Source organism: Abramis brama (assembly GCF_963993115.1).
Source record: "Abramis brama genome assembly, chromosome: 2".
Taxonomy (NCBI): Eukaryota; Metazoa; Chordata; class Actinopteri; order Cypriniformes; family Leuciscidae; genus Abramis; species Abramis brama.
In genome coordinates, this window is record NC_139964.1 from 197,501 (window position 1) to 223,564 (window position 26,064).

The following is a 26,064-nucleotide window of genomic DNA, read 5'->3' on the forward strand; positions in this document are numbered from 1 at the left end:
TCCCACGCTTTACTTCCAATTGCATCCCACGTTTTACTCCACTGCATCCCACGCTTTACACCACTGCATCCCACGCCTTACACCACTGCATCCCACGCTTTACTCCACTGCATCCCACGCTTTACACCACTGCATCCCACGCCTTACACCACTGCATCCCACGCCTTACTCCACTGCATCTGACGCTTTACTCCACTGCATCTGACGGTTTACACCACTGCATCCCACGCTTTACTCCACTGCATCCCACGCTTTACTCCACTGCATCTGACGGTTTACTCCACTGCATCCCACGCTTTACTCCACTGCATCCCACGCTTTACTCCACTGCATCTGACGGTTTACTCCACTGCATCCCACGCTTTACTCCACTGCATCCCACGCTTTACTCCACTGCATCTGACGGTTTACTCCACTGCATCCCACGCTTTACTCCACTGCATCCCACGCTTTACACCATTGCATCCCACGCCTTACACCACTGCATCCCACGCCTTACTCCACTGCATCTGACGCTTTACTCCACTGCATCTGACGGTTTACACCACTGCATCCCACGCTTTACTCCACTGCATCCCACGCTTTACTCCACTGCATCCCACGCTTTACTCCACTGCATCCCACGCTTTACTCCACTGCATCCCACGCTTTACACCACTGCATCCCACGCTTTACACCACTGCATCCCACGCTTTACTCCACTGCATCCCACGCTTTACTCCACTGCATCCCACGCTTTACACCACTGCATCCCACGCTTTACACCACTGCACCCCACGCTTTACTCCACTGCATCCCACGCTTTACACCACTGCATCCCACGCTTTACACCACTGCATCCCACGCCTTACTCCACTGCATCCGACGCTTTACCCCACTGCATCCCACGCTTTACTCCACTGCATCCCACGCTTTACACCACTGCATCCCACGCTTTACTCCACTGCACCCCACGCTTTACTCCACTGCACCCCACGCTTTACTCCACTGCACCCCACGCTTTACACCACTGCATCCCACGCTTTACTCCACTGCATCCCACGCTTTACTCCACTGCACCCCACGCTTTACTCCACTGCACCCCACGCTTTACTCCACTGCATCCCACGCTTTACTCCACTGCATCCCACGCTTTACACCACTGCATCCCACGCTTTACACCACTGCATCCCACGCTTTACCCCACTGCATCCCACGCTTTACACCACTGCATCCCACGCCTTACACCACTGCATCCCACGCTTTACTCCACTGCATCCCACGCTTTACACCACTGCATCCCACGCCTTACACCACTGCATCCCACGCCTTACTCCACTGCATCTGACGCTTTACTCCACTGCATCTACCGGTTTACACCACTGCATCCCACGCTTTACTCCACTGCATCCCACGCTTTACTCCACTGCATCTGACGGTTTACTCCACTGCATCCCACGCTTTACTCCACTGCATCCCACGCTTTACTCCACTGCATCTGACGGTTTACTCCACTGCATCCCACGCTTTACTCCACTGCATCCCACGCTTTACTCCACTGCATCTGACGGTTTACTCCACTGCATCCCACGCTTTACTCCACTGCATCCCACGCTTTACACCACTGCATCCCACGCCTTACACCACTGCATCCCACGCCTTACTCCACTGCATCTGACGCTTTACTCCACTGCATCTGACGGTTTACACCACTGCATCCCACGCTTTACTCCACTGCATCCCACGCTTTACTCCACTGCATCCCACGCTTTACTCCACTGCATCCCACGCTTTACACCACTGCATCCCACGCTTTACACCACTGCATCCCACGCTTTACTCCACTGCATCCCACGCTTTACTCCACTGCATCCCACGCTTTACTCCACTGCATCCCACGCTTTACACCACTGCATCCCACGCTTTACACCACTGCACCCCACGCTTTACTCCACTGCATACCACGCTTTACACCACTGCATCCCACGCTTTACACCACTGCATCCCACGCCTTACTCCACTGCATCCGACGCTTTACCCCACTGCATCCCACGCTTTACTCCACTGCATCCCACGCTTTACACCACTGCATCCCACGCTTTACTCCACTGCATCCCACGCTTTACACCACTGCATCCCACGCCTTACACCACTGCATCTGACGCTTTTCACCACTGCATCCCACGCCTTACACCACTGCATCCCACGCTTTACACCACTGCATCCCACGCTTTACTCCACTGCACCCCACGCTTTACACCACTGCATCCCACGCTTTTCACCACTGCATCCCACGCCTTACACCACTGCATCCCACGCTTTACTCCACTGCATCCCACGCTTTACTCCACTGCATCCCACGCTTTACACCACTGCATCCCACGCCTTACTCCACTGCATCCCACGCTTTACTCCACTGCATCCCACGCTTTACTTCCACTGCATCCCACGCTTTACACCACTGCATCCCACGCCTTACTCCACTGCATCCCACGCTTTACACCACTGCATCCCACGCTTTACTCCACTGCATCCCACGCTTTACTCCACTGCATCCCACGCTTTACTCCACTGCATCCCACGCTTTACTCCACTGCATCTGACGGTTTACACCACTGCATCCCACGCCTTACTCCACTGCATACCACGCTTTACTCCACTGCATCCCACGCTTTACTTCCACTGCATCCCACGCTTTACACCACTGCATCCCACGCCTTACTCCACTGCATCCCACGCCTTACACCACTGCATCCCACGCTTTACTCCACTGCATCCCACGCTTTACACCACTGCATCCCACGCTTTACACCACTGCATCCCACGCTTTACTCCACTGCATCCCACGCTTTACACCACTGCATCCCACGCCTTACTCCACTGCATCCCACGCTTTACACCACTGCATCCCACGCCTTACTCCACTGCATCCCACGCTTTACTCCACTGCATCCCACGCTTTACTCCACTGCATCCCACGCTTTACTTCCACTGCATCCCACGCTTTACTCCACTGCATCCCATGCTTTACACCACTGCATCCCACTCTTTACACCACTGCATCCCACGCTTTACTCCACTGCATCCCACGCTTTACAACACTGCTTCCCACGCCTTACACCACTGCATCCCACGCCTTACTCCACTGCATCCGACGCTTTACCCCACTGCATCCCACGCTTTACTCCACTGCATCTGACGGTTTACACCACTGCATCCCACGCTTTACTCCACTGCATCCCACGCCTTACACCACTGCATCCCACGCCTTACTCCACTGCATCCCACGCTTTACACCACTGCATCCCACGCTTTACTCCACTGCATCCCACGCTTTACTTCCACTGCATCCCACGCTTTACTCCACTGCATCCCACGCTTTACACCACTGCATCCCACTCTTTACACCACTGCATCCCACGCTTTACACCACTGCATCCCACGCCTTACACCACTGCATCCCACGCCTTACTCCACTGCATCCGACGCTTTACCCCACTGCATCCCACGCTTTACTCCACTGCATCTGACGGTTTACACCACTGCATCCCACGCTTTACTCCACTGCATCCCACGCTTTACACCACTGCATCCCACGCTTTACTCCACTGCATCCCACGCTTTACTCCACTGCATCCCACGCTTTACTCCACTGCATCCCACGCTTTACACCACTGCATCCCACGCTTTACTCCACTGCATCCCACGCTTTACCCCACTGCATACCACGCTTTACTCCACTGCATCCCACGCTTTACTCCACTGCATCCCACGCTTTACACCACTGCATCCCACGCTTTACTCCACTGCATCCCACGCTTTACACCACTGCACCCCACGCTTTACACCACTGCATCCCACGCCTTATACCACTGCACCCCACGCTTTACTCCACTGCATCCCTCGCTTTACACCACTGCATCCCAGGCCTTACACCACTGCATCCCACGCCTTACACCACTGCATCCCACGCCTTACTCCACTGCATCCCACTTCTTACTCCACTGCATCTGACGCTTTACCCCACTGCATCCCACGCTTTACTCCACTGCATCCCACGCTTTACACCACTGCATCCCACGCCTTACACCACTGCATCCCACGCCTTACACCACTGCATCCCACGCCTTACTCCACTGCATCTGACGCTTTACCCCACTGCATCCCACGCTTTACTCCACTGCATCCCACGCCTTACTCCACTGCATCCCACGCTTTACTCCACTGCATACCACGCTTTACTCCACTCCATCCCACGCTTTACTCCACTGCATCCCACGCTTTACACCACTGCATCCCACGCCTTACTCCACTGCATACCACGCTTTACTCCACTCCATCCCACGCTTTACTCCACTGCATCCCACGCTTTACTCCACTGCATCCCACGCCTTACACCACTGCATCCCACGCCTTACTCCACTGCATCTGACGCCTTACACCACTGCATCCCACGCTTTACTCCACTGCACCCCACGCTTTACTCCACTGCATCCCACGCTTTACTCCACTGCATCCCACGCTTTACTCCACTGCATCCCACGCTTTACTTCACTGCATCCCACGCTTTACTCCACTGCATCCCACGCTTTACTTCCAATTGCATCCCACGTTTTACTCCACTGCATCCCACGCTTTACACCACTGCATCCCACGCTTTACACCACTGCATCCCACGCCTTACACCACTGCATCCCACGCTTTACTCCACTGCATCCCACGCTTTACACCACTGCATCCCACGTCTTACACCACTGCATCCCACGCCTTACTCCACTGCATCTGACGCTTTACTCCACTGCATCTGACGGTTTACACCACTGCATCCCACGCTTTACTCCACTGCATCCCACGCTTTACTCCACTGCATCTGACGGTTTACTCCACTGCATCCCACGCTTTACTCCACTGCATCCCACGCTTTACTCCACTGCATCCCACGCTTTACTCCACTGCATCCCACGCTTTACTCCACTGCATCTGACGGTTTACTCCACTGCATCCCACGCTTTACTCCACTGCATCTGACGGTTTAATCCACTGCATCCCATGCTTTACTCCACTGCATCCCACGCTTTACACCACTGCATCCCACGCCTTACACCACTGCATCCCACGCCTTACTCCACTGCATCTGACGCTTTACTCCACTGCATCTGACGGTTTACACCACTGCATCCCACGCTTTACTCCACTGCATCCCACGCTTTACTCCACTGCATCCCACGCTTTACTCCACTGCATCCCACGCTTTACTCCACTGCATCCCACGCTTTACACCACTGCATCCCACGCTTTACACCACTGCATCCCACGCTTTACCCCACTGCATCCCACGCTTTACTCCACTGCATCCCACGCTTTACACCACTGCATCCCACGCTTTACTCCACTGCACCCCACGCTTTACTCCACTGCACCCCACGCTTTACTCCACTGCACCCCACGCTTTACACCACTGCATCCCACGCTTTACACCACTGCATCCCACGTCTTACACCACTGCATCCCACGCCTTACTCCACTGCATCCCACGCTTTACCCCACTGCATCCCATGCTTTACACCACTGCATCCCACGCCTTACACCACTGCATCCCACGCTTTACTCCACTGCATCCCACGCTTTACACCACTGCATTCCACGCCTTACACCACTGCATCCCACGCCTTACTCCACTGCATCTGACGCTTTACTCCACTGCATCTGACGGTTTACACCACTGCATCCCACGCTTTACTCCACTGCATCCCACGCTTTACTCCACTGCATCTGACGGTTTACTCCACTGCATCCCACGCTTTACTCCACTGCATCTGACGGTTTACTCCACTGCATCCCACGCTTTACTCCACTGCATCCCACGCTTTACTCCACTGCATCTGACGGTTTACTCCACTGCATCCCACGCTTTACTCCACTGCATCCCACGCTTTACACCACTGCATCCCACGCCTTACACCACTGCATCCCACGCCTTACTCCACTGCATCTGACGCCTTACTCCACTGCATCTGACGGTTTACACCACTGCATCCCACGCTTTACTCCACTGCATCCCACGCTTTACTCCACTGCATCCCACGCTTTACTCCACTGCATCCCACGCTTTACTCCACTGCATCCCACGCTTTACACCACTGCATCCCACGCTTTACACCACTGCATCCCACGCTTTACTCCACTGCATCCCACGCTTTACTCCACTGCATCCCACGCTTTACTCCACTGCATCCCACGCTTTACACCACTGCATCCCACGCTTTACACCACTGCACCCCACGCTTTACTCCACTGCATACCACGCTTTACTCCACTGCATCCCACGCTTTACACCACTGCATCCGACGCTTTACCCCACTGCATCCCACGCTTTACTCCACTGCATCCCACGCTTTACTCCACTGCATCCCACGCTTTACACCACTGCATCCCACGCTTTACACCACTGCACCCCACGCTTTACACCACTGCATCCCACGCTTTACACCACTGCACCCCACGCTTTACTCCACTGCATACCACGCTTTACTCCACTGCATCCCACGCCTTACTCCACTGCATCCGACGCTTTACCCCACTGCATCCCACGCTTTACTCCACTGCATCCCACGCTTTACCCCACTGCATCCCACGCTTTACTCCACTGCATCCCACGCTTTACACCACTGCATCCCACGCCTTACACCACTGCATCCGACGCTTTTCACCACTGCATCCCACGCCTTACACCACTGCATCCCACGCTTTACACCACTGCATCCCACGCTTTACTCCACTGCAGCCCACGCTTTACACCACTGCATCCGACGCTTTTCACCACTGCATCCCACGCCTTACACCACTGCATCCCACGCTTTACTCCACTGCATCCCACGCTTTACTCCACTGCATCCCACGCTTTACACCACTGCATACCACGCTTTACCACGCTTTACTCCACTGCACCCCACGCTTTACTTCCACTGCATCCCACGCTTTACACCACTGCATCCCACGCCTTACTCCACTGCATCCCACGCTTTACACCACTGCATCCCACGCTTTACTCCACTGCATCCCACGCTTTACTCCACTGCATCCCACGCTTTACTCCACTGCATCTGACGGTTTACACCACTGCATCCCACGCCTTACTCCACTGCATACCACGCTTTACTCCACTGCATCCCACGCTTTACTTCCACTGCATCCCACGCCTTACACCACTGCATCCCACGCCTTACTCCACTGCATCCCACGCCTTACACCACTGCATCCCACGCTTTACTCCACTGCATCCCACGCTTTACTTCCACTGCATCCCACGCTTTACTCCACTGCATCCCACGCTTTACACCACTGCATCCCACGCTTTACACCACTGCATCCCACGCTTTACTCCACTGCATCCCACGCTTTACACCACTGCATCCCACGCCTTACTCCACTGCATCCCACGCTTTACACCACTGCATCCCACGCCTTACTCCACTGCATCCCACGCTTTACTTCCACTGCATCCCACGCTTTACTCCACTGCATACCACGCTTTACTCCACTGCATCCCACGCTTTACTTCCACTGCATCCCACGCCTTACACCACTGCATCCCACGCCTTACTCCACTGCATCCCACGCCTTACACCACTGCATCCCACGCTTTACTCCACTGCATCCCACGCTTTACTTCCACTGCATCCCACGCTTTACTCCACTGCATCCCACGCTTTACACCACTGCATCCCACGCTTTACACCACTGCATCCCACGCTTTACTCCACTGCATCCCACGCCTTACACCACTGCATCCCACGCCTTACTCCACTGCATCCCACGCTTTACACCACTGCATCCCACGCTTTACTCCACTGCATCCCACGCTTTACTTCCACTGCATCCCACGCTTTACTCCACTGCATCCCACGCTTTACACCACTGCATCCCACTCTTTACACCACTGCATCCCACGCTTTACACCACTGCATCCAACGCCTTACACCACTGCATCCCACGCCTTACTCCACTGCATCCGACGCTTTACCCCACTGCATCCCACGCTTTACTCCACTGCATCCGACGGTTTACACCACTGCATCCCACGCTTTACTCCACTGCATCCCACGCTTTACACCACTGCATCCCACGCTTTACTCCACTGCATCCCACGCTTTACTCCACTGCATCCCACGCTTTACTCCACTGCATCCCACGCTTTACACCACTGCATCCCACGCTTTACTCCACTGCATCCCACGCTTTACCCCACTGCATCCCACGCTTTACTCCACTGCATCCCACGCTTTACTCCACTGCATCCCACGCTTTACACCACTGCATCCCACGCTTTACACCACTGCATCCCACGCTTTACACCACTGCATCCCACGCTTTACTCCACTGCACCCTATGCTTTACACCACTGCATCTGACGCTTTACTCCACTGCATCCCACGCTTTACACCACTGCATCCCACGCTTTACTCCACTGCATCCCACGCTTTACCCCACTGCATCCCACGCTTTACACCACTGCATCCCACGCTTTACACCACTGCATCCCACGCTTTACTCCACTGCACCCTATCCTTTACACCACTGCATCTGACGCTTTACTCCACTGCATCCCACGCTTTACACCACTGCATCCCACGCTTTACTCCACTGCATCCCACGCTTTACCCCACTGCATCTGACGCTTTACTCCACTGCATCCCACGCTTTACACCACTGCATCCCACGCTTTACTCCACTGCATCCCACACTTTACACCACTGCATCCCACGCTTTACACCACTGCATCCCACGCTTTACTCCACTGCACCCTACGCTTTACACCACTGCATCTGACGCTTTACTCCACTGCATCCTACGCTTTACACCACTGCATCCCACGCCTTACACCACTGCATCCCACGCTTTACTCCACTGCATCCCACGCTTTACACCAGTGCACCCTACGCTTTACACCACTGCATCTGACGCTTTACTCCACTGCATCCCACGCTTTACACCACTGCATCCCACGCTTTACTCCACTGCATCTCACTCTTTACCCTGCTGTGATTTTTGCCCAATTGCTTCCACTTTGTTATAATACCACTAACAGTTGATCGTGGAATATTTAGTAGTGAGGAAATTTCCCGAATGGACTTATTGCACAGGTGCCAACCGATCATGGGCCCACGCTTGAGTTCACTGAGCTCCTGAGAGCGACGCATTCTTTCACAGATGTTTGTAGAAGCGTCTGCATGGCTAATGTTTGAGTTTATACAACTGTGCCCATTTAAGTGATTGGAACACCTGAATTCAATGATTTGGAGGGGTGTCCCAATACTTTTGGCAATATAGTGTATATATATATATATATATATTAGTACAAGATGTATTAGTACATCAGCATTCTTAAATTTGTATAAGCAATATAGTCATGATAAACAGTTATTATAACATAAATACTATAAACATATAAAAGTATAAAGCAGCGTTCTGTACTTAACCCCCTGAGGTCGACGGTATCGCCGGCGATACCAGCTCGCTTTTTTTTTATCAGTGTAAAAGAAACTCATGAATACTCTGTTGACTTTGATTTTCCATAGGAGTTCCATACATCAATCGATTCTGATAAATGTGTATTATTTTTGTGTATACTCACAATAAAAACATAGTGTTGTGCTTTTCGACAAATAAAGAAAAATAAACACGAAGCGAGTTCTGCCTTCTCTCTGTCCGTGTAGTCCATTCTGAAACGCGTCCGAAAATGAACCATAACTCAGTGAGTACTTCTCACACATACACGTGATATATGTCTTTATGAAGCTTGAAATCTCTTCTTTTAAATGAAGTAATTTATATAAAAAACAAATATTCTCATCTTGTGAAATCTGTATTAAAAGAGAGCGATTCCAGTCGACCTAATTAGAGCTAATTCAAATGTAATGTGACTCCGCCCACGGAGAGCGCACGCTATTCAAACGCAAATGGCTGAGGTAATCCGCGCAATCCTATGAACGCCCCCGTATCAGCTCGAGAAAACCAAAACACAAGTTTATTCAGAACATTACTTGCTTACACCGTCTCGCAGCGCTGTGAGGAATAATGAGGAATACAAGGAATACGAGCTGAGGAATACTAGTAAGTTTTTCCTTCTCGGGTATCTGTTTATTGACGAATGAACGGCATAGATGCGCGCTGTTTACCACAGCTGGCAAAAAACATATTACGTGACAGTTCTCCATTATGGACGCGAGCTCTAAAAAAAAAAACACTAAAAGACTTTCAAACTTTCACAGAGACCTCAAAACAGAAAGTACAAATCCTTTCTTTAAAACGAATTTCGTTTTGTATCAATTGTATCTTAATTTTAATAATATTTTCATTAACAAATTTCCTGGATTTAAAGTAAATAAGCCTATCGTCAACGAATGATGATGTTTTAGCAAACTGTATTGCTATACTGAGATGAGTAAAAATCGACTGAAATATGCAAATTAACATTTATATGCCCTAATATTTCATGAAAACAACTTTACAGTCAGGCGAAATATGAAAGACAACATTTTGTTTAGTAGATTTGGGTACAGTTTTTACTGTAGAATATACTGCCTCGTCAAATAAGCTTTTGTTTAGCAATTTCTATATATAAAATAGCCTAATATTTTTGTCAAAAATAAAGTCATCAACTAAGATGTTAGCTGTTCCAATGTTGGCTATATTCAAAGTAATGAATACATAGATAAAATGTAGGCCTATAATCTTTCTTTTTTTTTTTTATAAAGAAAGAGTACACTTGAAATATTGTTGAAATTGTAATTATTGTTGTAATTGTAACCTTTTTAATAAAATAGCACAACATATGTACAAGATAGATGTAAGCAAAATCTTAAATGGTCAATATAAGTCTTCTAAATATCTTTTGTCCTTTGTGGCTCAGCCAGTTTCACACCTGTGTGAATGGCTCATCATTATGCAGAGTGGGTGGTAATTCAGGTGAAAACCACTCCTCGTTCACGCCCCCTCGCATATTGGCTTTCCAAGCAAAACCTGTTTTACATCAATTTAAATCAATGTATGATTTTATTTGAACGATAAAGCAAGACTATTTTCACATAATTTTGAAGAAAAAACTATAGGCGAGGACATCCATTGGTCAAAAGTCTTATTGACACATATTTACTATGTGTTTTGTGGCCTTATTTCAGAATTTTTAGTTTTTAGTTTTTTCAATATCCACGCATAAACATTATTCTCTCAAAAATTAAAACATGTACATACACGTGGCTCACATATTATGGTAGCCCTGTTTGTGCTTTATAGAGTGAATTTACACCTTTGCCATTAATATGTTTATAAGCAACTGAAAAAAGCACAAATGTCAGGGCATGTCAGAACATCTCAAGGGCCCAGAAAACCGCTCAGACTCCAGAGGGTTAAACATTCATCTGTGTCTCTTTTATGAAGGTTTTTGACGTACAGATGCTGTTGACATCGTTTTAGCAAACAAACAACAATGAACTGAACTCTATATCAGTCACATGTGTGTGTGTGTGTGTGTATGTGTGTGTGTGTGTGTGTGTGTGTGTCGGTACCAGTGTAGTGCGTCCGTGTTCATCTGTGACCCGGGCCAGCGTGAGCGTCATATCAGCATCTGTCGCCGACGTGAACCATTTAAAGCCATACAGCTTGAACCATCCGTCCTGCTGTCGCTTGGCAACCGTCTCCGTACCGCTCGCTATGACAACAACAGCATCACATCAGAGACTGATGAGTGACTGTATCACAAACATGTGTGAGTGTGTGTGTCTGTGTGTGAGGACGCATGTGTGTTTGTGTGTGTGAGAGGGTGTGTGTGTGTGTGTGTGTGTGTGTGTGAGTGAGTGTGTGTCTCACAGACGTCAGATCCTCCTCTCCTCTCAGTCATCCACTGTCCTGAAGTCCAGAATCTCTTGTCATCACGTGTGGTCAGACGCTCAAACGCTTTTCTGGCCGGCATGCCTAAAGTCTACACACACGCAGACGCGCACACACCCAAACACACACACCCAAACACACACACACACACACTCTTCGGTGAGGCTCATCTCAAAGACTTATATTTTGACGGTGCTGAGAACACCAGTGTCTCGTTCTCCATGTTCATTAGTTTATGTCTCCGTTCAACAGTTCTTAAAACTTGAGCTGAATAAAAATAAATTAAACCTAAATGACAAAAGCACATGACAAAATTACTCAAAATTAAACATCTGGAAAAAGTTCCCTGGGAAGAGGAACTTGCACTGCGCTCTAGGCTGCTCTGGGGAACAGTGTGACCGGTGTCTGAAGCGTGCGTGTAAACGCCTCAATAAAACTGCCCGGCGACAGCCTATGACGGCACTACCGGTGCAACCAGAGTATAACAGGGCCAGTAGAACACGTCAACAGCTTATTAGGTCTGAAGGAGATGTGGGCAAGCATACCTGAAGCAGTGTCTCATTCCCCTTCTCATGGAACCAAGCTTACATTGGTAACAGAGACGTTCCCTTTCTAATGGGAAATTGCACTGCATCCTAGGGCATTTTGGGAACAAATACCCACTTCGCCATGCTGAAGGATTGAGTGCCGTCAATGACTCCACAGAGCTAGATCCGGAGTCACCATTCCCTGCCCTAGATAGTACACACCAGCCTAACCCCGGCTGCATACCCCACAAGCAGAGCTTAGGGCCCGGTATTATAACCAATGCATGCATAAATGTGAAAAGATTTCAACATTTCAAAAAATGTACTAGTCAATGCAGATTTTATTCCAAAGGTGTGCCAAGGGGAGCATGCTGAGTGCAGGCTGCGACCACTCAGAAACAAATCTTCGTAGGATCTCAAAACTCCAGCACTCCCGAAGGTGCCTTACGACAAAGAAGGGTTCGCAAACTGGGGCGAAAAACCCACTTCATGTCGTGTACTCAAGACCGAAAGAGCTCATTTCAGGGACTGGAGGACCCTGCTTCAAGACCCGACTCAGGAGGAGGGTTCTGCTCTTCAGTCGATCCCGAGGAAACACAGGCTCTCTAGACTCCAGCACTCACGAAGGGGCCTACAACCAGGAAGGGTTCGCAAACTAGGGTGGAAAAACTGCTTCCTGACGGGTTTCAGAGATCGCCACCACAGAGCACAGCTCACATCTAAAAATAACACCAGCCTTCACTCTCTCTGCATCTACTTCCACAGAATTAGGCCTCACACATTAGTAATCGCAGACTGGAAAGGGAAATGATCTCATAAGACAGTCCCTATTGGTGTAATGGTCAGGTAACATCAGCACAAAACCTGTGCGGCGGGAGCTTTGTGGAGTGGGTTTCACTCAGTGTCTGTTAGCTCAGGATGTCTTACAGTGGCTGCTGGTGTAAAGGTCAGGTGTCTCCATACTCTTGTCCATACAGTGCACATTATATAATATATACAGTATGGAGTGCTTTACCTCGATGACTTTAGCAGCTCCGTCCGTCATGGCCAGCGGGCAGGTGTAGAGTCCAGCCGACGGAGCAAACAGGTACATCTTACTCATCTGAAACACACGACTGCACACACACACACACACACACACACACACACACACACACACACACACACACACACACACACACACACTCTAGTGAAACTGGCAGTGGGATGCGAGGAATACTCAGTGGCTACGTTTATATGCAACCAAATACTCCGTTAGTAATGGGACTGACGGCTCAAGCGGACTGAAAAGCCTTCATGTAAACGCCTTAATCGATCCGATTGAGCTCGATCTGATTGAAAGGAGTGGTTTATTCCTTTTCTAATTCGATCAAGAGAACATGTGAACACTTGATCGTAATGAAAACCTAAACTTAAAGGACTGCGCATGTACAATGACGTAGAAATAGCGTAATGATGTAGAAATAGCGCAATGACGTAGAAATAGCACAATGACGTAGAAATAGCGTAATGATGTAGAAATAGCGCAATGACGTAGAAATAGCGCAATGACATAGAAATAGCACAATGACGTAGAAATAGCGTAATGATGTAGAAATAGCGCAATGACGTAGAAATAGCGCAATGACGTAGAAATAGCGCAATGACATAGAAATAGCGCAATGACGTAGAAATGGCGTAATGACGTAGAAATAGCGTAATGACGTAGAAATAGTGTAATGACGTAGAAATAGCACAATGACGTAGAAATAGCGCAATGACGTAGAAATAGCGCAATGACGTAGAAATAGCGTAATGACGTAGAAATAGCGTAATGATGTAGAAATAGCGCAATGACGTAGAAATAGCGTAATGACGTAGAAATAGCGTAATGATGTAGAAATAGCGCAATGACGTAGAAATAGCGCAATGACGTAGAAATATCGCAATGACGTAGAAATAGTGTAATGACGTAGAAATAGCGTAATGACGTAGAAATAGCGTAATGACGTAGAAATAGCGTAATGACGTAGAAATAGCGTAATGATGTAGAAATAGTGTAATGACGTAGAAATAGCGTAATGATGTAGAAATAGCGTAATGATGTAGAAATAGCGTAATGACGTAGAAATAGCGTAATGACGTAGAAATAGCGCAATGACGTAGAAATAGCGCAATGACGTAGAAATAGCGTAATGATGTAGAAATAGTGTAATGATGTAGAAATAGCGTAATGGCGTAGAAATAGTGTAATGATGTAGAAATAGCGTAATGACGTAGAAATAGCGTAATGACGTAGAAATAGCGCAATGACGTAGAAATAGCGTAATGACGTAGAAATAGCGTAATGACGTAGAAATAGCGTAATGATGTAGAAATAGCGTAATGGCGTAGAAATAGCGTAATGATGTAGAAATAGCGCAATGATGTAGAAATAGCGTAATGGCGTAGAAATAACGTAATGATGTAGAAATAGCGTAATGACGTAGAAATAGCGTAATGACGTAGAAATAGCGTAATGATGTAGAAATAGCGTAATGATGTAGAAATAGCGTAATGGCGTAGAAATAGCGTAATGATGTAGAAATAGCGCAATGACGTAGAAATAGCGTAATGACGTAGAAATAGCGCAATGACGTAGAAATAGCGTAATGATGTAGATGAATGAGTGTCTCGTCCTCCTATAATCCTCCTCTTCGGTGTGTGTGGAGTGGAGCAGGACAACGGCCCTCCAGTGCTGCTTCAGACTCTCACACACACACACACACACACGACTGGCTTTGGGCAGTTTTACTGTGTGATCAATATTAGCAGCGGCACAACGGCTCATATGATCATTATCTCCAACTTATAACCAGAAATGGGTAAATATTAAGTCTGCTATTCGTGCAGTGAGCGCATGTCAAAAAATATATTCAGATTTGAAGCTTGTGACACATAAACGCGCACATCAACCCAATCACATGTTTAGTGTAACCTTACGCTCAGATTCATCAGTCCGACTGAAACAGAAGTAGTGCATGTAAACGTAGGCAGTGCCGCAGTGACCTCTGACCTCCACTCCCCGTAGGTGCGCTCGTAGGCGGCGGCCACCAGGCCCTCGTGCGCGGAGATGCGCCTCAGCTGTGCCCAGGCGTCGCAGGTGAGGATGCGGTCGAGGCGGCGGCCCCAGGGGTCGTAGCGCTGCAGGGCCGGCGGGTTGAGCTCGCACTGGCGGCCCAGAGCCTCCACCTCACACACCACACGCTCCCCGAAGCGCATCAGCTCCTCCTGCACCCCCCGCACAGGCAGGTGACGCTGCAGGTACGCTCGCAGCAGTGCATCCTGGGTAAAGGGGTTGGTGAGCAGGGGCCGCTCCTGGAAGAACGTCCCGATGGCAGAGCGGGAAAACGGAGTGTGTGTGTGTGAGTCCAGCTCACTGAGGGTCTGGACCGACACACTGCTGTGGGACACGCTCCTACTGAGCATGTGCAGAGCCACGCGGTTACCACGGCAACACACACGAACTGCCATGCTGAGGCTGTAGAAACACACACACACACACACACACACTGTCTGAGCACAAACTACATAAACATTCTCAGGAAATGGTCAAGCACACATTACTAAAGCAACCAGCTCCTCCTACAGGTCAAAGGTCATCTTATCATCAACATCAGGGGTTTTCAGTCTTGTAGGCCATGGATCCCCAAATATGATCCTAAAACTTAAAAGGCAGCTATATATTTTACACGTTATAAACTATTTATACTAATTTAAATTGTATACTATACCAAATTAAAGTATTATTTGGAAATCATTTAGCATCTGTGAAGTTAAGTTTTTATTTTTGCAAACTGTTAAATATGTTATTAAATTGTTTTGTTTATTTTAATTTGTAATATGTATTTATTAAAAACACAGTTTGACTGTTAGTCATCTAATATATATTTATATACATTTGAATCGTTCCTCTAAAACTGTTTGCTCGTTCGACTCATTGAATCATTTGATTGCGCAAGTAAAGCTGTGAACTTTCACCCACTAACATGAAGCCTTCCGCTGTTTAATTTCTCTGAACACTTCTCATCCTGCTCTTATTATACAGAAAAATCACTTTAAAAACACAGCAAAAATACACAAAAAAGCGCAGACAACAGGCAACTCTCAAGCACCAAACACACTCAGCGACATCAGAGCTGTATTTGAGCCGTGTTTAAGCAGATTTTAATCTCTGTTTCTCTGTTACTTCTGGCAGATTTGAGCAGCTCACCGACCGTTCGCGTTCCGAGTTTCCAAACGGGACAAACAAACTGAAGACTGGACTGACTCAAGTCCGATTCATTTATTCTTTCAAACGGAGACCAGCGACTGAATCACCGGCGATTCACTAAAAGAGTCGATTCTTTTAGACGCGAGTAACGGCGCATGCGCTGTTGATCTACTGCGGGCTCAGTCGACACAAACACACTAGTACAGACATGACAGTTTATATGTTCTTTATCTGTTTAATGTCACTGAGAGAGAAGTTTAGCGAAGAGTCCGTTCAGTCCAGAGCTCTTCAAGAGGTCTGGATGAACTTATTTCAGAAGGGTAAACATAAATATAACATTGACTGTTTTAACGTAACTGAAATAAACACTAGTAGATTAAATCAGAGGAATAGTCCTGCTTACTAATTGAGTGCAGTCATATTGTAAATGAAAAGAGATTAATCTCGATTCAGATTACTCGATTTCAGACACTATATGAAGCGGAAGATTCCTAAAGCCTTGTTTTATTTGAATAGTTTAATGAACCTCAAAGAATCATTTGTGGATTAGAACGATTCCATGGACGACAAAGGTTCTTCGTGGAATCAGACATACGCCAACAAAAATGCTTTATTTTTAAGATTGCAGGAATCACAGATCCAGAATTCAGCCCGTTTTCGCCACGGAGTAAAATAAAATAAAACAAAAAATGTAATTTTGCTTTTTATCTCACAATTCAGACTTTTTTATTTATTCTGAGCTGTAAGAAGTCAGAATTGAGAGATACAAGCTAGGAAAGTGAGAAGAAAAGTCTCGATCACCTCTTAAAAACTGTAATCAGTGTCGGAAAAAACAGAATTCCGAGATGAAAATGCAGAATTCTGAGAAGGGAATTAAGTTTTGATTTATTTTTTAATCTGTGGCATAAACAAGCTGCCATGCATTATTATTTACAGCTATTTGCAGAATAACTTTGACACTAAAGGTCTTCTAACAGCTCTCCTCCAGCCAGTCTTCCTGAATCCCGCTCCTGCCATGACACACATGATCCGGGGATTTGTCTGTAGATAAAGAAAGGAGTCGCAGGCGGTGAATCGTCACAATGCGTTTAATGCAGACTCATGCAGCGTAAAGCGAGCACATGCTAGATATACCAGAACCAAAGCCAGTAGATAATGAGATCCCACGATCCCCGCGCACAGAAGCATATCATATCACCATAAAAATAGCATTTAAGCATATACTTGATAAAAAAATGTAAAAATGGAGGTTGATGTTGAAATTAAAAAATGGAGGTAATAAATCTGCTCTGAAGTCTCTTCAGGTCCTGAGGTCATTGTGTTTCTGATGAGTCCATGAAAACACGTAAGAAACAGATTACAGACGTAAAACACTGACACAGACGTTAGCCCCGCCGCGCAGGACTGCGTTTAGTGTGAGTCGCTCCATGAGGTTTGTGTGTTTCATGAGGTTTTCTGGGTTGTTGTGAGTGTGAGGAGTGAGCGAGCGAGTTAAAGGAACACGACGACTTTGGGGACTTTATTTCCCGTATTCCCCAGAGTTAGATGAGTCCACACACACCCTTCTCATCTCCGTATCCCCAGAGTTAGATGAGTCCACACACACCCTTCTCACCTCCGTATCCCCAGAGTTAGATGAGTCCACACACACCCTTCTCACCTCCGTATCCCCAGAGTTAGATGAGTCCACACACACCCTTCTCACCTCCGTATCCCCAGAGTTAGATGAGTCCACACACACCCTTCTCATCTCCGTGCGTGCCGTAACTCTGTCTGACGCTCCCACTGCTAGCCTAGCTTAGCACAAAGACTGGAGGTAAACGGCTCCAGCTAGACACAGCTTCTAACCGTACACATACTGGGAACTATATTCTCAGAAGGCGAAGCACTGCTACTTGGGCGGAGTGATTTGCTCGCAGCACCTGAGAAGCCCCGTGGTGAGGAGCAGAGTTCCTCAGAGTTGGAGTAAATCACTCCGCAGAAGTAGCAGTGCTTCGTCTTCTGAGAATATAGTTCCCAGTGTGTGTACGGTTAGAAGATGGCTGTGTCTCATGTGACCTTGTTATTTGTACACGCTGTGACTATACAAATCACAACATGTAAATAGGAAAATGTTGGTGTTATTTTGTCACTCATTGGGAGCAGTGTGCTAGCTGGAGCCATTTACCTCCAGTCTTTGTGCTAAGCTAGGCTAGCAGTGTACACGCTGTGACTATACAAATCACAACATGTAAATAGGAAAATGTTGGTGTTATTTTGTCACTCATTGGGAGCAGTGTGCTAGCTGGAGCCATTTACCTCCAGTCTTTGTGCTAAGCTAGGCTAGCAGTGGGAGCGTCAGACAGAGTTACGGCACGCACGGAGGTGAGAAGGGTGTGTGTGGACTCATCTAACTCTGGGGATACGGGGAATGAGCGAAGGGTGTGTGTGGACTCATCTAACTCTGGGGATACGGGGAATGAGCGAAGGGTGTGTGTGGACTCATCTAACTCTGGGGATACGGGGAATGAGCGAAGGGTGTGTGTGGACTCATCTAACTCTGGGGATACGGGGAATGAGCGAAGGGTGTGTGTGGACTCATCTAACTCTGGGGATACGGGGAATGAGCGAAGGGTGTGTGTGGACTCATCTAACTCTGGGGATACGGGGAATGAGCGAAGGGTGTGTGTGGACTCATCTAACTCTGGGGATACGGGGAATGAGCGAAGGGTGTGTGTGGACTCATCTAACTCTGGGGATACGGGGAATGAGCGAAGGGTGTGTGTGGACTCATCTAACTCTGGGGATACGGGGAATGAGCGAAGGGTGTGTGTGGACTCATCTAACTCTGGGGATACGGGGAATAAGATAAAGTCCCCAAAAGTCGTCGTGTTCCTTTAAAGGGATAGTTCACCCAAAAACATTAGCCCAGATTTACTCTCCCCCAACCCATCCTAGGTGTGTGTGACACTCTTCTCTCAGACGAACACAATCACAGTTATATTTAAATATGCCCTGGCTCTTCCAAGCTTTATAATGGCAGTGAATTTATTACCCCGCCAGAGCCTGTGGAGCACTTTATGATGGACAGATGAGCTTTATAATGGCAGTGAATGGGCGTCTGCCGGAAGATAGTCATTTTAGTTGATTAAGTTTTAAATCTGGATATTTTTCTTACACAAACGCATCGCTTCACTTCAGAAGGCCTTTATTACCCTTTACTAACCCGCCAGAGTCTGTGGAGCACTTTATCAGGGACAGATGAGCTTTATCAGGGATGGATGCACTTTTATGATGGACAGATGAGCTTTATCAGGGATGGATGCACTTTTATGATGGACAGATGAGCTTTATCAGGGACAGATGAGCTTTATCAGGGACAGATGAGCTTTATCAGGGATGGATGAGCTTTATCAGGGACAGATGAGCTTTATCAGGGACAGATGAGCTTTATCAGGGACAGATGAGCTTTATCAGGGACAGATGAGCTTTATCAGGGACAGATGAGCTTTATCAGGGACAGATGAGCTTTATCAGGGATGGATGCACTTTTATGATGGACAGATGAGCTTTATCAGGGACAGATGAGCTTTATCAGGGACAGATGAGCTTTATCAGGGACAGATGAGCTTTATCAGGGACAGATGAGCTTTATCAGGGATGGATGAGCTTTATCAGGGACAGATGAGCTTTATCAGGGACAGATGAGCTTTATCAGGGACAGATGAGCTTTTTCAGGGACAGATGAGCTTTATCAGGGACAGATGAGCTTTATCAGGGATGGATGCACTTTTATGATGGACAGATGAGCTTTATCAGGGACAGATGAGCTTTATCAGGGACAGATGAGCTTTATCAGGGACAGATGAGCTTTATCAGGGACAGATGAGCTTTATCAGGGATGGATGAGCTTTATCAGGGACAGATGAGCTTTATCAGGGACAGATGAGCTTTATCAGGGATGGATGAGCTTTATCAGGGACAGATGAGCTTTATCAGGGATGGATGCACTTTTATGATGGACAGATGAGCTTTATCAGGGACAGATGAGCTTTATCAGGGACAGATGAGCTTTATCAGGGACAGATGAGCTTTATCAGGGACAGATGAGCTTTATCAGGGATGGATGCACTTTTATGGACTTCAAAAAATATAGAGTCCAACTGAAATCAGAATTGACCCGATTTACTTTGTTAGCGCATATTACTAGTCTTGTGGTGAAAAATTAATCCGTGCACGTTAATACACAGAACAAAATTGTTTGCCGTCGTAATCTTTAATCAAAGTCTGAAAAGTTACTTCCGGTCTGGAATGGCGTTCCTTCTCTGATGACGTAGGTTTGACGGCTTGGGTTGGGAAACGCTGAACCACTCCTCAAACCGCTAGTCTGCTGTGAGCAGAGATGGAGAGGAGGAGCGCTGGAGTCAAACCCTCTGTTCAATATTCCCTTTCACTGGGAAATACGTCACAGCACTGGAGGAAAGTCGTTTGCAACTTCCGGTTCACGCAGACTTTAAAGCTTGGAAGATCCAGGACATTTTTTACAAAACTCTGATTGCATTCGTCTAGGAGAAGAATGTCATACACACCTAGGATGTCTTGAGGGCGAGTAAACCACGGGCTGATCTTCATGTGTGTGTGTGTGTGTGTGTGAGCGTCTAGGAGGCCCCCCCCGGCCCGCCGGCCCCGCCCTGCTCCAGGTGGCTGCTGTGGTTGCTGGGTTTGCTGGGCGTGTGCTGGTGCTGCAGGGCGTGCCTCTCCAGCAGCGTGCGGTGGGTGAAGGCGCGCTGGCACACGGCGCAGGTGAAGGTGCGCTCCACGCGGTGAGTGCGCATGTGCACGTTCAGAGAGCTCTTCTGCGTGAAGCGCTTGCTGCAGACGGAGCACTGGAAGGCCCGCACCCCCGTGTGCACCACCATGTGCTTCAGCAGGTAGTCCCGCAGCGAGAACGAGCGCCAGCAGATGCTGCACTGGTGCGGCTTCTGGCCTGCGCACACACACACACACACACACACACACACACGTTATGCTGGCTGAATGTATCATCCTGACAGCAGTCACTATATTAAGTGGTCTAAATGTGTTTATATGTATATACAGGGCTCTACAGTGCGCCCACATCTGCTATTCTTTAACATGATCTTTATCGTTACATCCTTGGAGTGAGCGGGACTTTATTCGTTCACTGAGCTCTGCAGAGTAACACGTGAACACTGAGCTCTGCAGAGTAACACGTGAACACTGAGCTCTGCAGAGTAACACGTGAACACTGAGCTCTGCAGAGTAACACGTGAACACTGAGCTCTGCAGAGTAACACGTGAGTGAGGCGTGTGTGTGCGTACCGGAGTGTATGAACATGTGCTTGCTGTAGTTCTTGCGCGAGCGCAGCGACTTCCCGCAGTGGCTGCAGTCGAAGGACGTCTCGGAACCCTGCGGCGCAAAGCTCGGACCTGCAATGCATGCTGGGGTGGAGGGGGGCGGAGCCGGGGTCAGAGGGGCAGGGGGCGGGGCCTGCTGGCACGAATCAGCCAAGCCGTCAATCACCATGGGTCCGCCCACGAAGAAGGACTGGCTCTGTGATTCGCTGGCAGGAAACTGGAACAGCATCTGAGGACAGAGACGTGCGTTAGCAGAGCGGCGGTGACGCCTTACACGACTAGCGGCGGGTCAGACCTGGCTGCCGAGGTTCTGCGAGGCCGGTGGCGGCGGCGAGAGCGGTTTGTTGACCCGGCCGCGCGGGTTCGAGCCCAGAGACGCCTGCGGATCCGCCTGAGACCAGAAGCCGCCCGGAAACACGCCGGAGTCCTCGTAGAACCCGCCCTGAAACACACGAACACGCTAGTTGCTGCCGCCGTGTGTCACAGTGTGTGTGTGTGTGTGTTACCTGTAAGTAGCTGAGCTGGCGTGAGCCGCGTGTCACAGTGTGTGTGTGTGTGTGTGTGTGTGTGTGTGTGTTACCTGTGAGTAGCTGGGCTGATGTGAGCCGTGTGATGCGTTTCCTCTCTCGTCCATCTCAAACAGCCCCTCCCCTTCCTGCACGCCCTCGTTCTTCACCACCACCTGCTCGCCGCCCAGCACCTGCACAACACACACGCATCACAGCTAATGCTAATCTCTGCTAATCTAACACACACTCATCAGAGCTAATGCTAATCTCTGTTTAACACCTGCACACACACATCACAGCTAATGCTAATCTCTGCTAATCTAACACTCATGCTAATCTCTATTTTTCTAGCTAATGCTAATCTCCATTTAGCACCTGCACCAACACACACACGCATCAGAGCCAATGCTAATCTCTGTTTGACAAAAGTGAGCGTAGAAGTACCTGCAGTCTCAGCGGCTGCCTCTGTTTGCGCGTGTGCGCGGTCTGTCTGTCTCTGTCAGCGTCTCTGTCGGCGTCGTGTGCGTCTCTCTCGTCGTCTTCGCTGAAGCGCTCCACGCCGCTCACCAGCTCCTCCGCCACGCCGCCGTACTCCTCCGCCATCTGCCCGCGCTCGTTCGCTGCGCCACGCTCCGCGCTCAACATGTAGCTGATCTCCTGCGAGCAGCTCGAGGGCTTCAGCATGGCCCCGCCCCCTGCTACGCCAAGCCCCTCCCCTCTACACATGGCCCCGCCTTCTAACTCGCCGAGTGGCATTAGAGCGGCGACTCCGCCCCCTTCCAGACCACCGCCCTCCGACTGAGCTCCGCCTCCCAGAGCGGCCGCCATGTCCGAGCCGCAGTCGTAGCCGTAGCCCGTCAGCGCTGCGCTCTCCCGCCCCTTTCCGTCGGCCCCGCCCTCCTCCTGCTTAGGCCCCACCCCCCCACCGGAGGCTCCGCCCCCGCGCCGCTGCGAGATGATCTGTGTGCACTCGTCGATGACGGTCTTGATCTGCAGGATGGAGGCGGCGGTGAGGATGCAGAGCGCCTGCGAGTGTAGCACGACTAGCGAGCCGCTGTACATGAAGTCCACGAGCTGCCGCACCGTCTCCGCCGGCACCAGCGGCGGCACCGAGATCTCCGAGTGGCCCAGCAGGAGCTTGTCCTGGAAGAAGGGGCTCCCGGCCGCCAGCACGCAGGCGTGGGCCCGCAGCGAGGCGTCGTGGATGCGCACTGTGACGTCACAGAACAGGCCTTTACGCCGCTGGGATCTCAGGGCTTCCAGAACCGACTGGCTGGAGTTGTGGAGGTGGATGTAGTGGACGGCCTCTGGACCCGACGCCATGACCCGACCCGACTCACTGAGACTCTAAACACATTCAATAACACATTCATAAATAATATTACATACAAGGTTTGAAATTAACACCCGCCAAGCCCGCCACACGCGGGTAAAACCCAACCGTGACAGGCGGTCAACGCTGTCAGATCACGAGGCAATTTGGCGTGTTACTTATTATGTTTAATCACTTTGCTGGGGAAGTTCGTGTAAGACAAATCTGCGCAGATTTAGCGCAAATACTTCATATGATATATCATCATACTGTATTAAATACAACGTATTGCAGAATCTGCGCATATCTGGCTTGCTTTAACATGCCCGTCTCTACGCAACAAATTACGGTGCGCTTGTTCATCTGCACTGAAGCAATAGCGAAGATTAAAAAGCATTTGGTTAACAGAAAATACATTATTATTTTCCAACATCCTAACTTTGTTTTTGATGTTCTTTGTACTGTCCACCTAAAACATGTTTTTGGAGAAAAGGATGAGGATGAAAGCGGAAGGCAGGAGATGGCTGGATTACAGGATTTTGTTTGAATAATAAATTAATGTATGAAATCCTGTAATAATCCTAAATTTTATAATATATATACTTTTTTTTTTTTTGGCTAGTAGAAGTTCTGAATGGCCGGTCACTTGTAAAAATGTATTAGCCAAATTGGCCGGTGAGTGAAAAAGTTCATTTCAAACCCTGATTATATATCATTAATGCTGCTCTAGCGGTTAATAAACAGAACTGAATGTGTCTCGCGAAAGAACATTAGCCGGAGCTACTTCTCCGTGTTCATGTATATGACGCGTCACGCAGATACTGTGTTCCTCCGCAGCGGTACGACCCGACCGGTCTAAAATAGTCCCAATATAAACACTTACTATAGGTGTACTGTAGTGATTCAGGATAAGACAAAAACTCGGTTTGGAAAATGGATGCATGATGTACTCACTTATTATTTAAATTTTGTACATTTTTAACACAAAAAAGTAACAGACTGCACCTTTAAATATAAAATAAATAATTATAAAAACACACACAATTTGTTGTATAAAGAGCTACATAAATAAAGGTGACTTGACTTGACAAACACACACACACACACACACACACACACACACACACACACACACGTCTTCAGGATCACTTATCGTTAAAACTCCTCTGACTGAAACTCGATGTCTACAGGCTGTCACGTGTAATTAACACTATATTAATGCAGAATGAATCATTATGCTCACTTCTGCTCTACGTGTTTTTTATTCACACTGACATCTATAGAGCTGATACGGACGGTCACATGCTCACCTGCAGATGTGTTTAAAGTGCACTAACACGCTGCTGCGCGATCATTACTGCTTTAATATCGATCTCGGTTTGATTTGCGAAGATTCGCGACGGACCGAAGCTTCTCTGCGCTCACGGGCCCCGATATCCGCGAGCAACCCGCCAAAATAAAAGCCCCCAACATTATGTAGCAGCCCGTCAAAATAAAAGCCTTGAATATCATATAGCAGCCCGTCAAAATAAAAGCCCCCAACATCATATAGCAACCCGTCAAAATAAAAGCCTTGTATATCATATGGCAGCCCGTCAAAATAAAAGCCTTGTATATCATATGGCAGCCCGTCAAAATAAAAGCCCCCAACATTATGTAGCAGCCCGTCAAAATAAAAGCCTTGTATATCATTTAGCAGCCCGTCAAAATAAAAGCCTTGTACCTCATATGGCAGCCCGTCAAAATAAAAGCCTTGTACCTCATATGGCAGCCCGTCAAAATAAAAGCCCCCAACATTATGTAGCAGCCCATCAAAATAAAAGCCTTGAATATCATGTAGAAGCCCAGACTGTCGAAAAACATTCCTTACATATTTTCGTTTTTTGAAGTACATTTTTTTTTCCACACAAATTTTTTATTTGCTAAAAAAAAACGTTTTAAAGCTAAAAGTTTAATAACTATTAACATAAATTGTGCTGTTGCATCATACTTTTTAAGAAAGGCAATGGGTCGTATTAGAGCATAGTAATGCTCATAAGGTCTATAATACCTGGATGAATTTCAGTGAATGAATATAAAGAAAACATTTGCAAAAAATTGCAAAAACATCCATAATTACCAAATGCCTCCCATCTCCGGAGGAAGACGCTTTCCCCACATAATTATGTCTCCATTAACTAGCAGGGAGTAACTGCAGACACTTACCAGATAAACCCAGATTCCTTTGGTTTGGTTTGGTCAAAGTTATTCAATTATTTA

At 48.3% G+C, this 26,064-nt stretch overlaps 2 protein-coding genes across 3 annotated transcripts in view; both read right to left on the reverse strand.

The window, feature by feature from the left end:
* LOC311077312 (acyl-CoA dehydrogenase family member 11) overlaps positions 1-16,782 on the reverse strand; it is a 33,832-nt gene extending 17,050 nt beyond the window's left edge. The window contains exons 1-5 of one of the 2 annotated variants that reach the window (XM_084105683.1): positions 16,627-16,782; positions 15,430-15,894; positions 13,411-13,510; positions 11,848-11,959; positions 11,547-11,689 (exon numbers count right to left, since the gene is read on the reverse strand). In XM_084105683.1, the coding sequence (XP_083961809.1) occupies positions 11,547-11,689; positions 11,848-11,959; positions 13,411-13,510; positions 15,430-15,887 (813 nt within the window). In that variant the 5' untranslated portion in view covers positions 15,888-15,894; positions 16,627-16,782. The remainder of the gene's footprint in view (positions 1-11,546; positions 11,690-11,847; positions 11,960-13,410; positions 13,511-15,429; positions 15,895-16,626) is intronic. The other variant, XM_084105684.1, reaches the window with a different exon arrangement.
* A 3,642-nt stretch (positions 16,783-20,424) lies between these two features.
* On the reverse strand, positions 20,425-25,259 carry zbtb45 (zinc finger and BTB domain containing 45). The gene is made up of 6 exons (XM_084105685.1): positions 25,116-25,259; positions 22,938-23,840; positions 22,565-22,684; positions 22,280-22,426; positions 21,949-22,213; positions 20,425-21,592 (listed from the first exon to the last, which is right to left on the reverse strand). The coding sequence occupies exons 2-6, from the start codon at positions 23,814-23,816 to the stop codon at positions 21,264-21,266; spliced, it is 1,740 nt and encodes a 579-aa protein (XP_083961811.1). The 5' UTR covers positions 23,817-23,840; positions 25,116-25,259; the 3' UTR covers positions 20,425-21,263.
* Between the last annotated feature and the right edge of the window lie 805 nt (positions 25,260-26,064).

Bases quoted from the DNA above. Each gene is read 5' to 3' on its own strand.
- zbtb45 (XM_084105685.1), bottom strand. From the start codon at position 23,816: ATGGCGTCGGGTCCAGAGGCCGTCCACTACATCCACCTCCACAACTCC. The intron at 22,427-22,564 runs GTAACACACACA...CGTGTGTTTCAG, and splicing joins ATCAGCCCAGCTACTCACAG to GGCGGGTTCTACGAGGACTC. The intron at 22,214-22,279 runs GTCTGACCCGCC...CTCTGTCCTCAG, and splicing joins CGCAGAACCTCGGCAGCCAG to ATGCTGTTCCAGTTTCCTGC.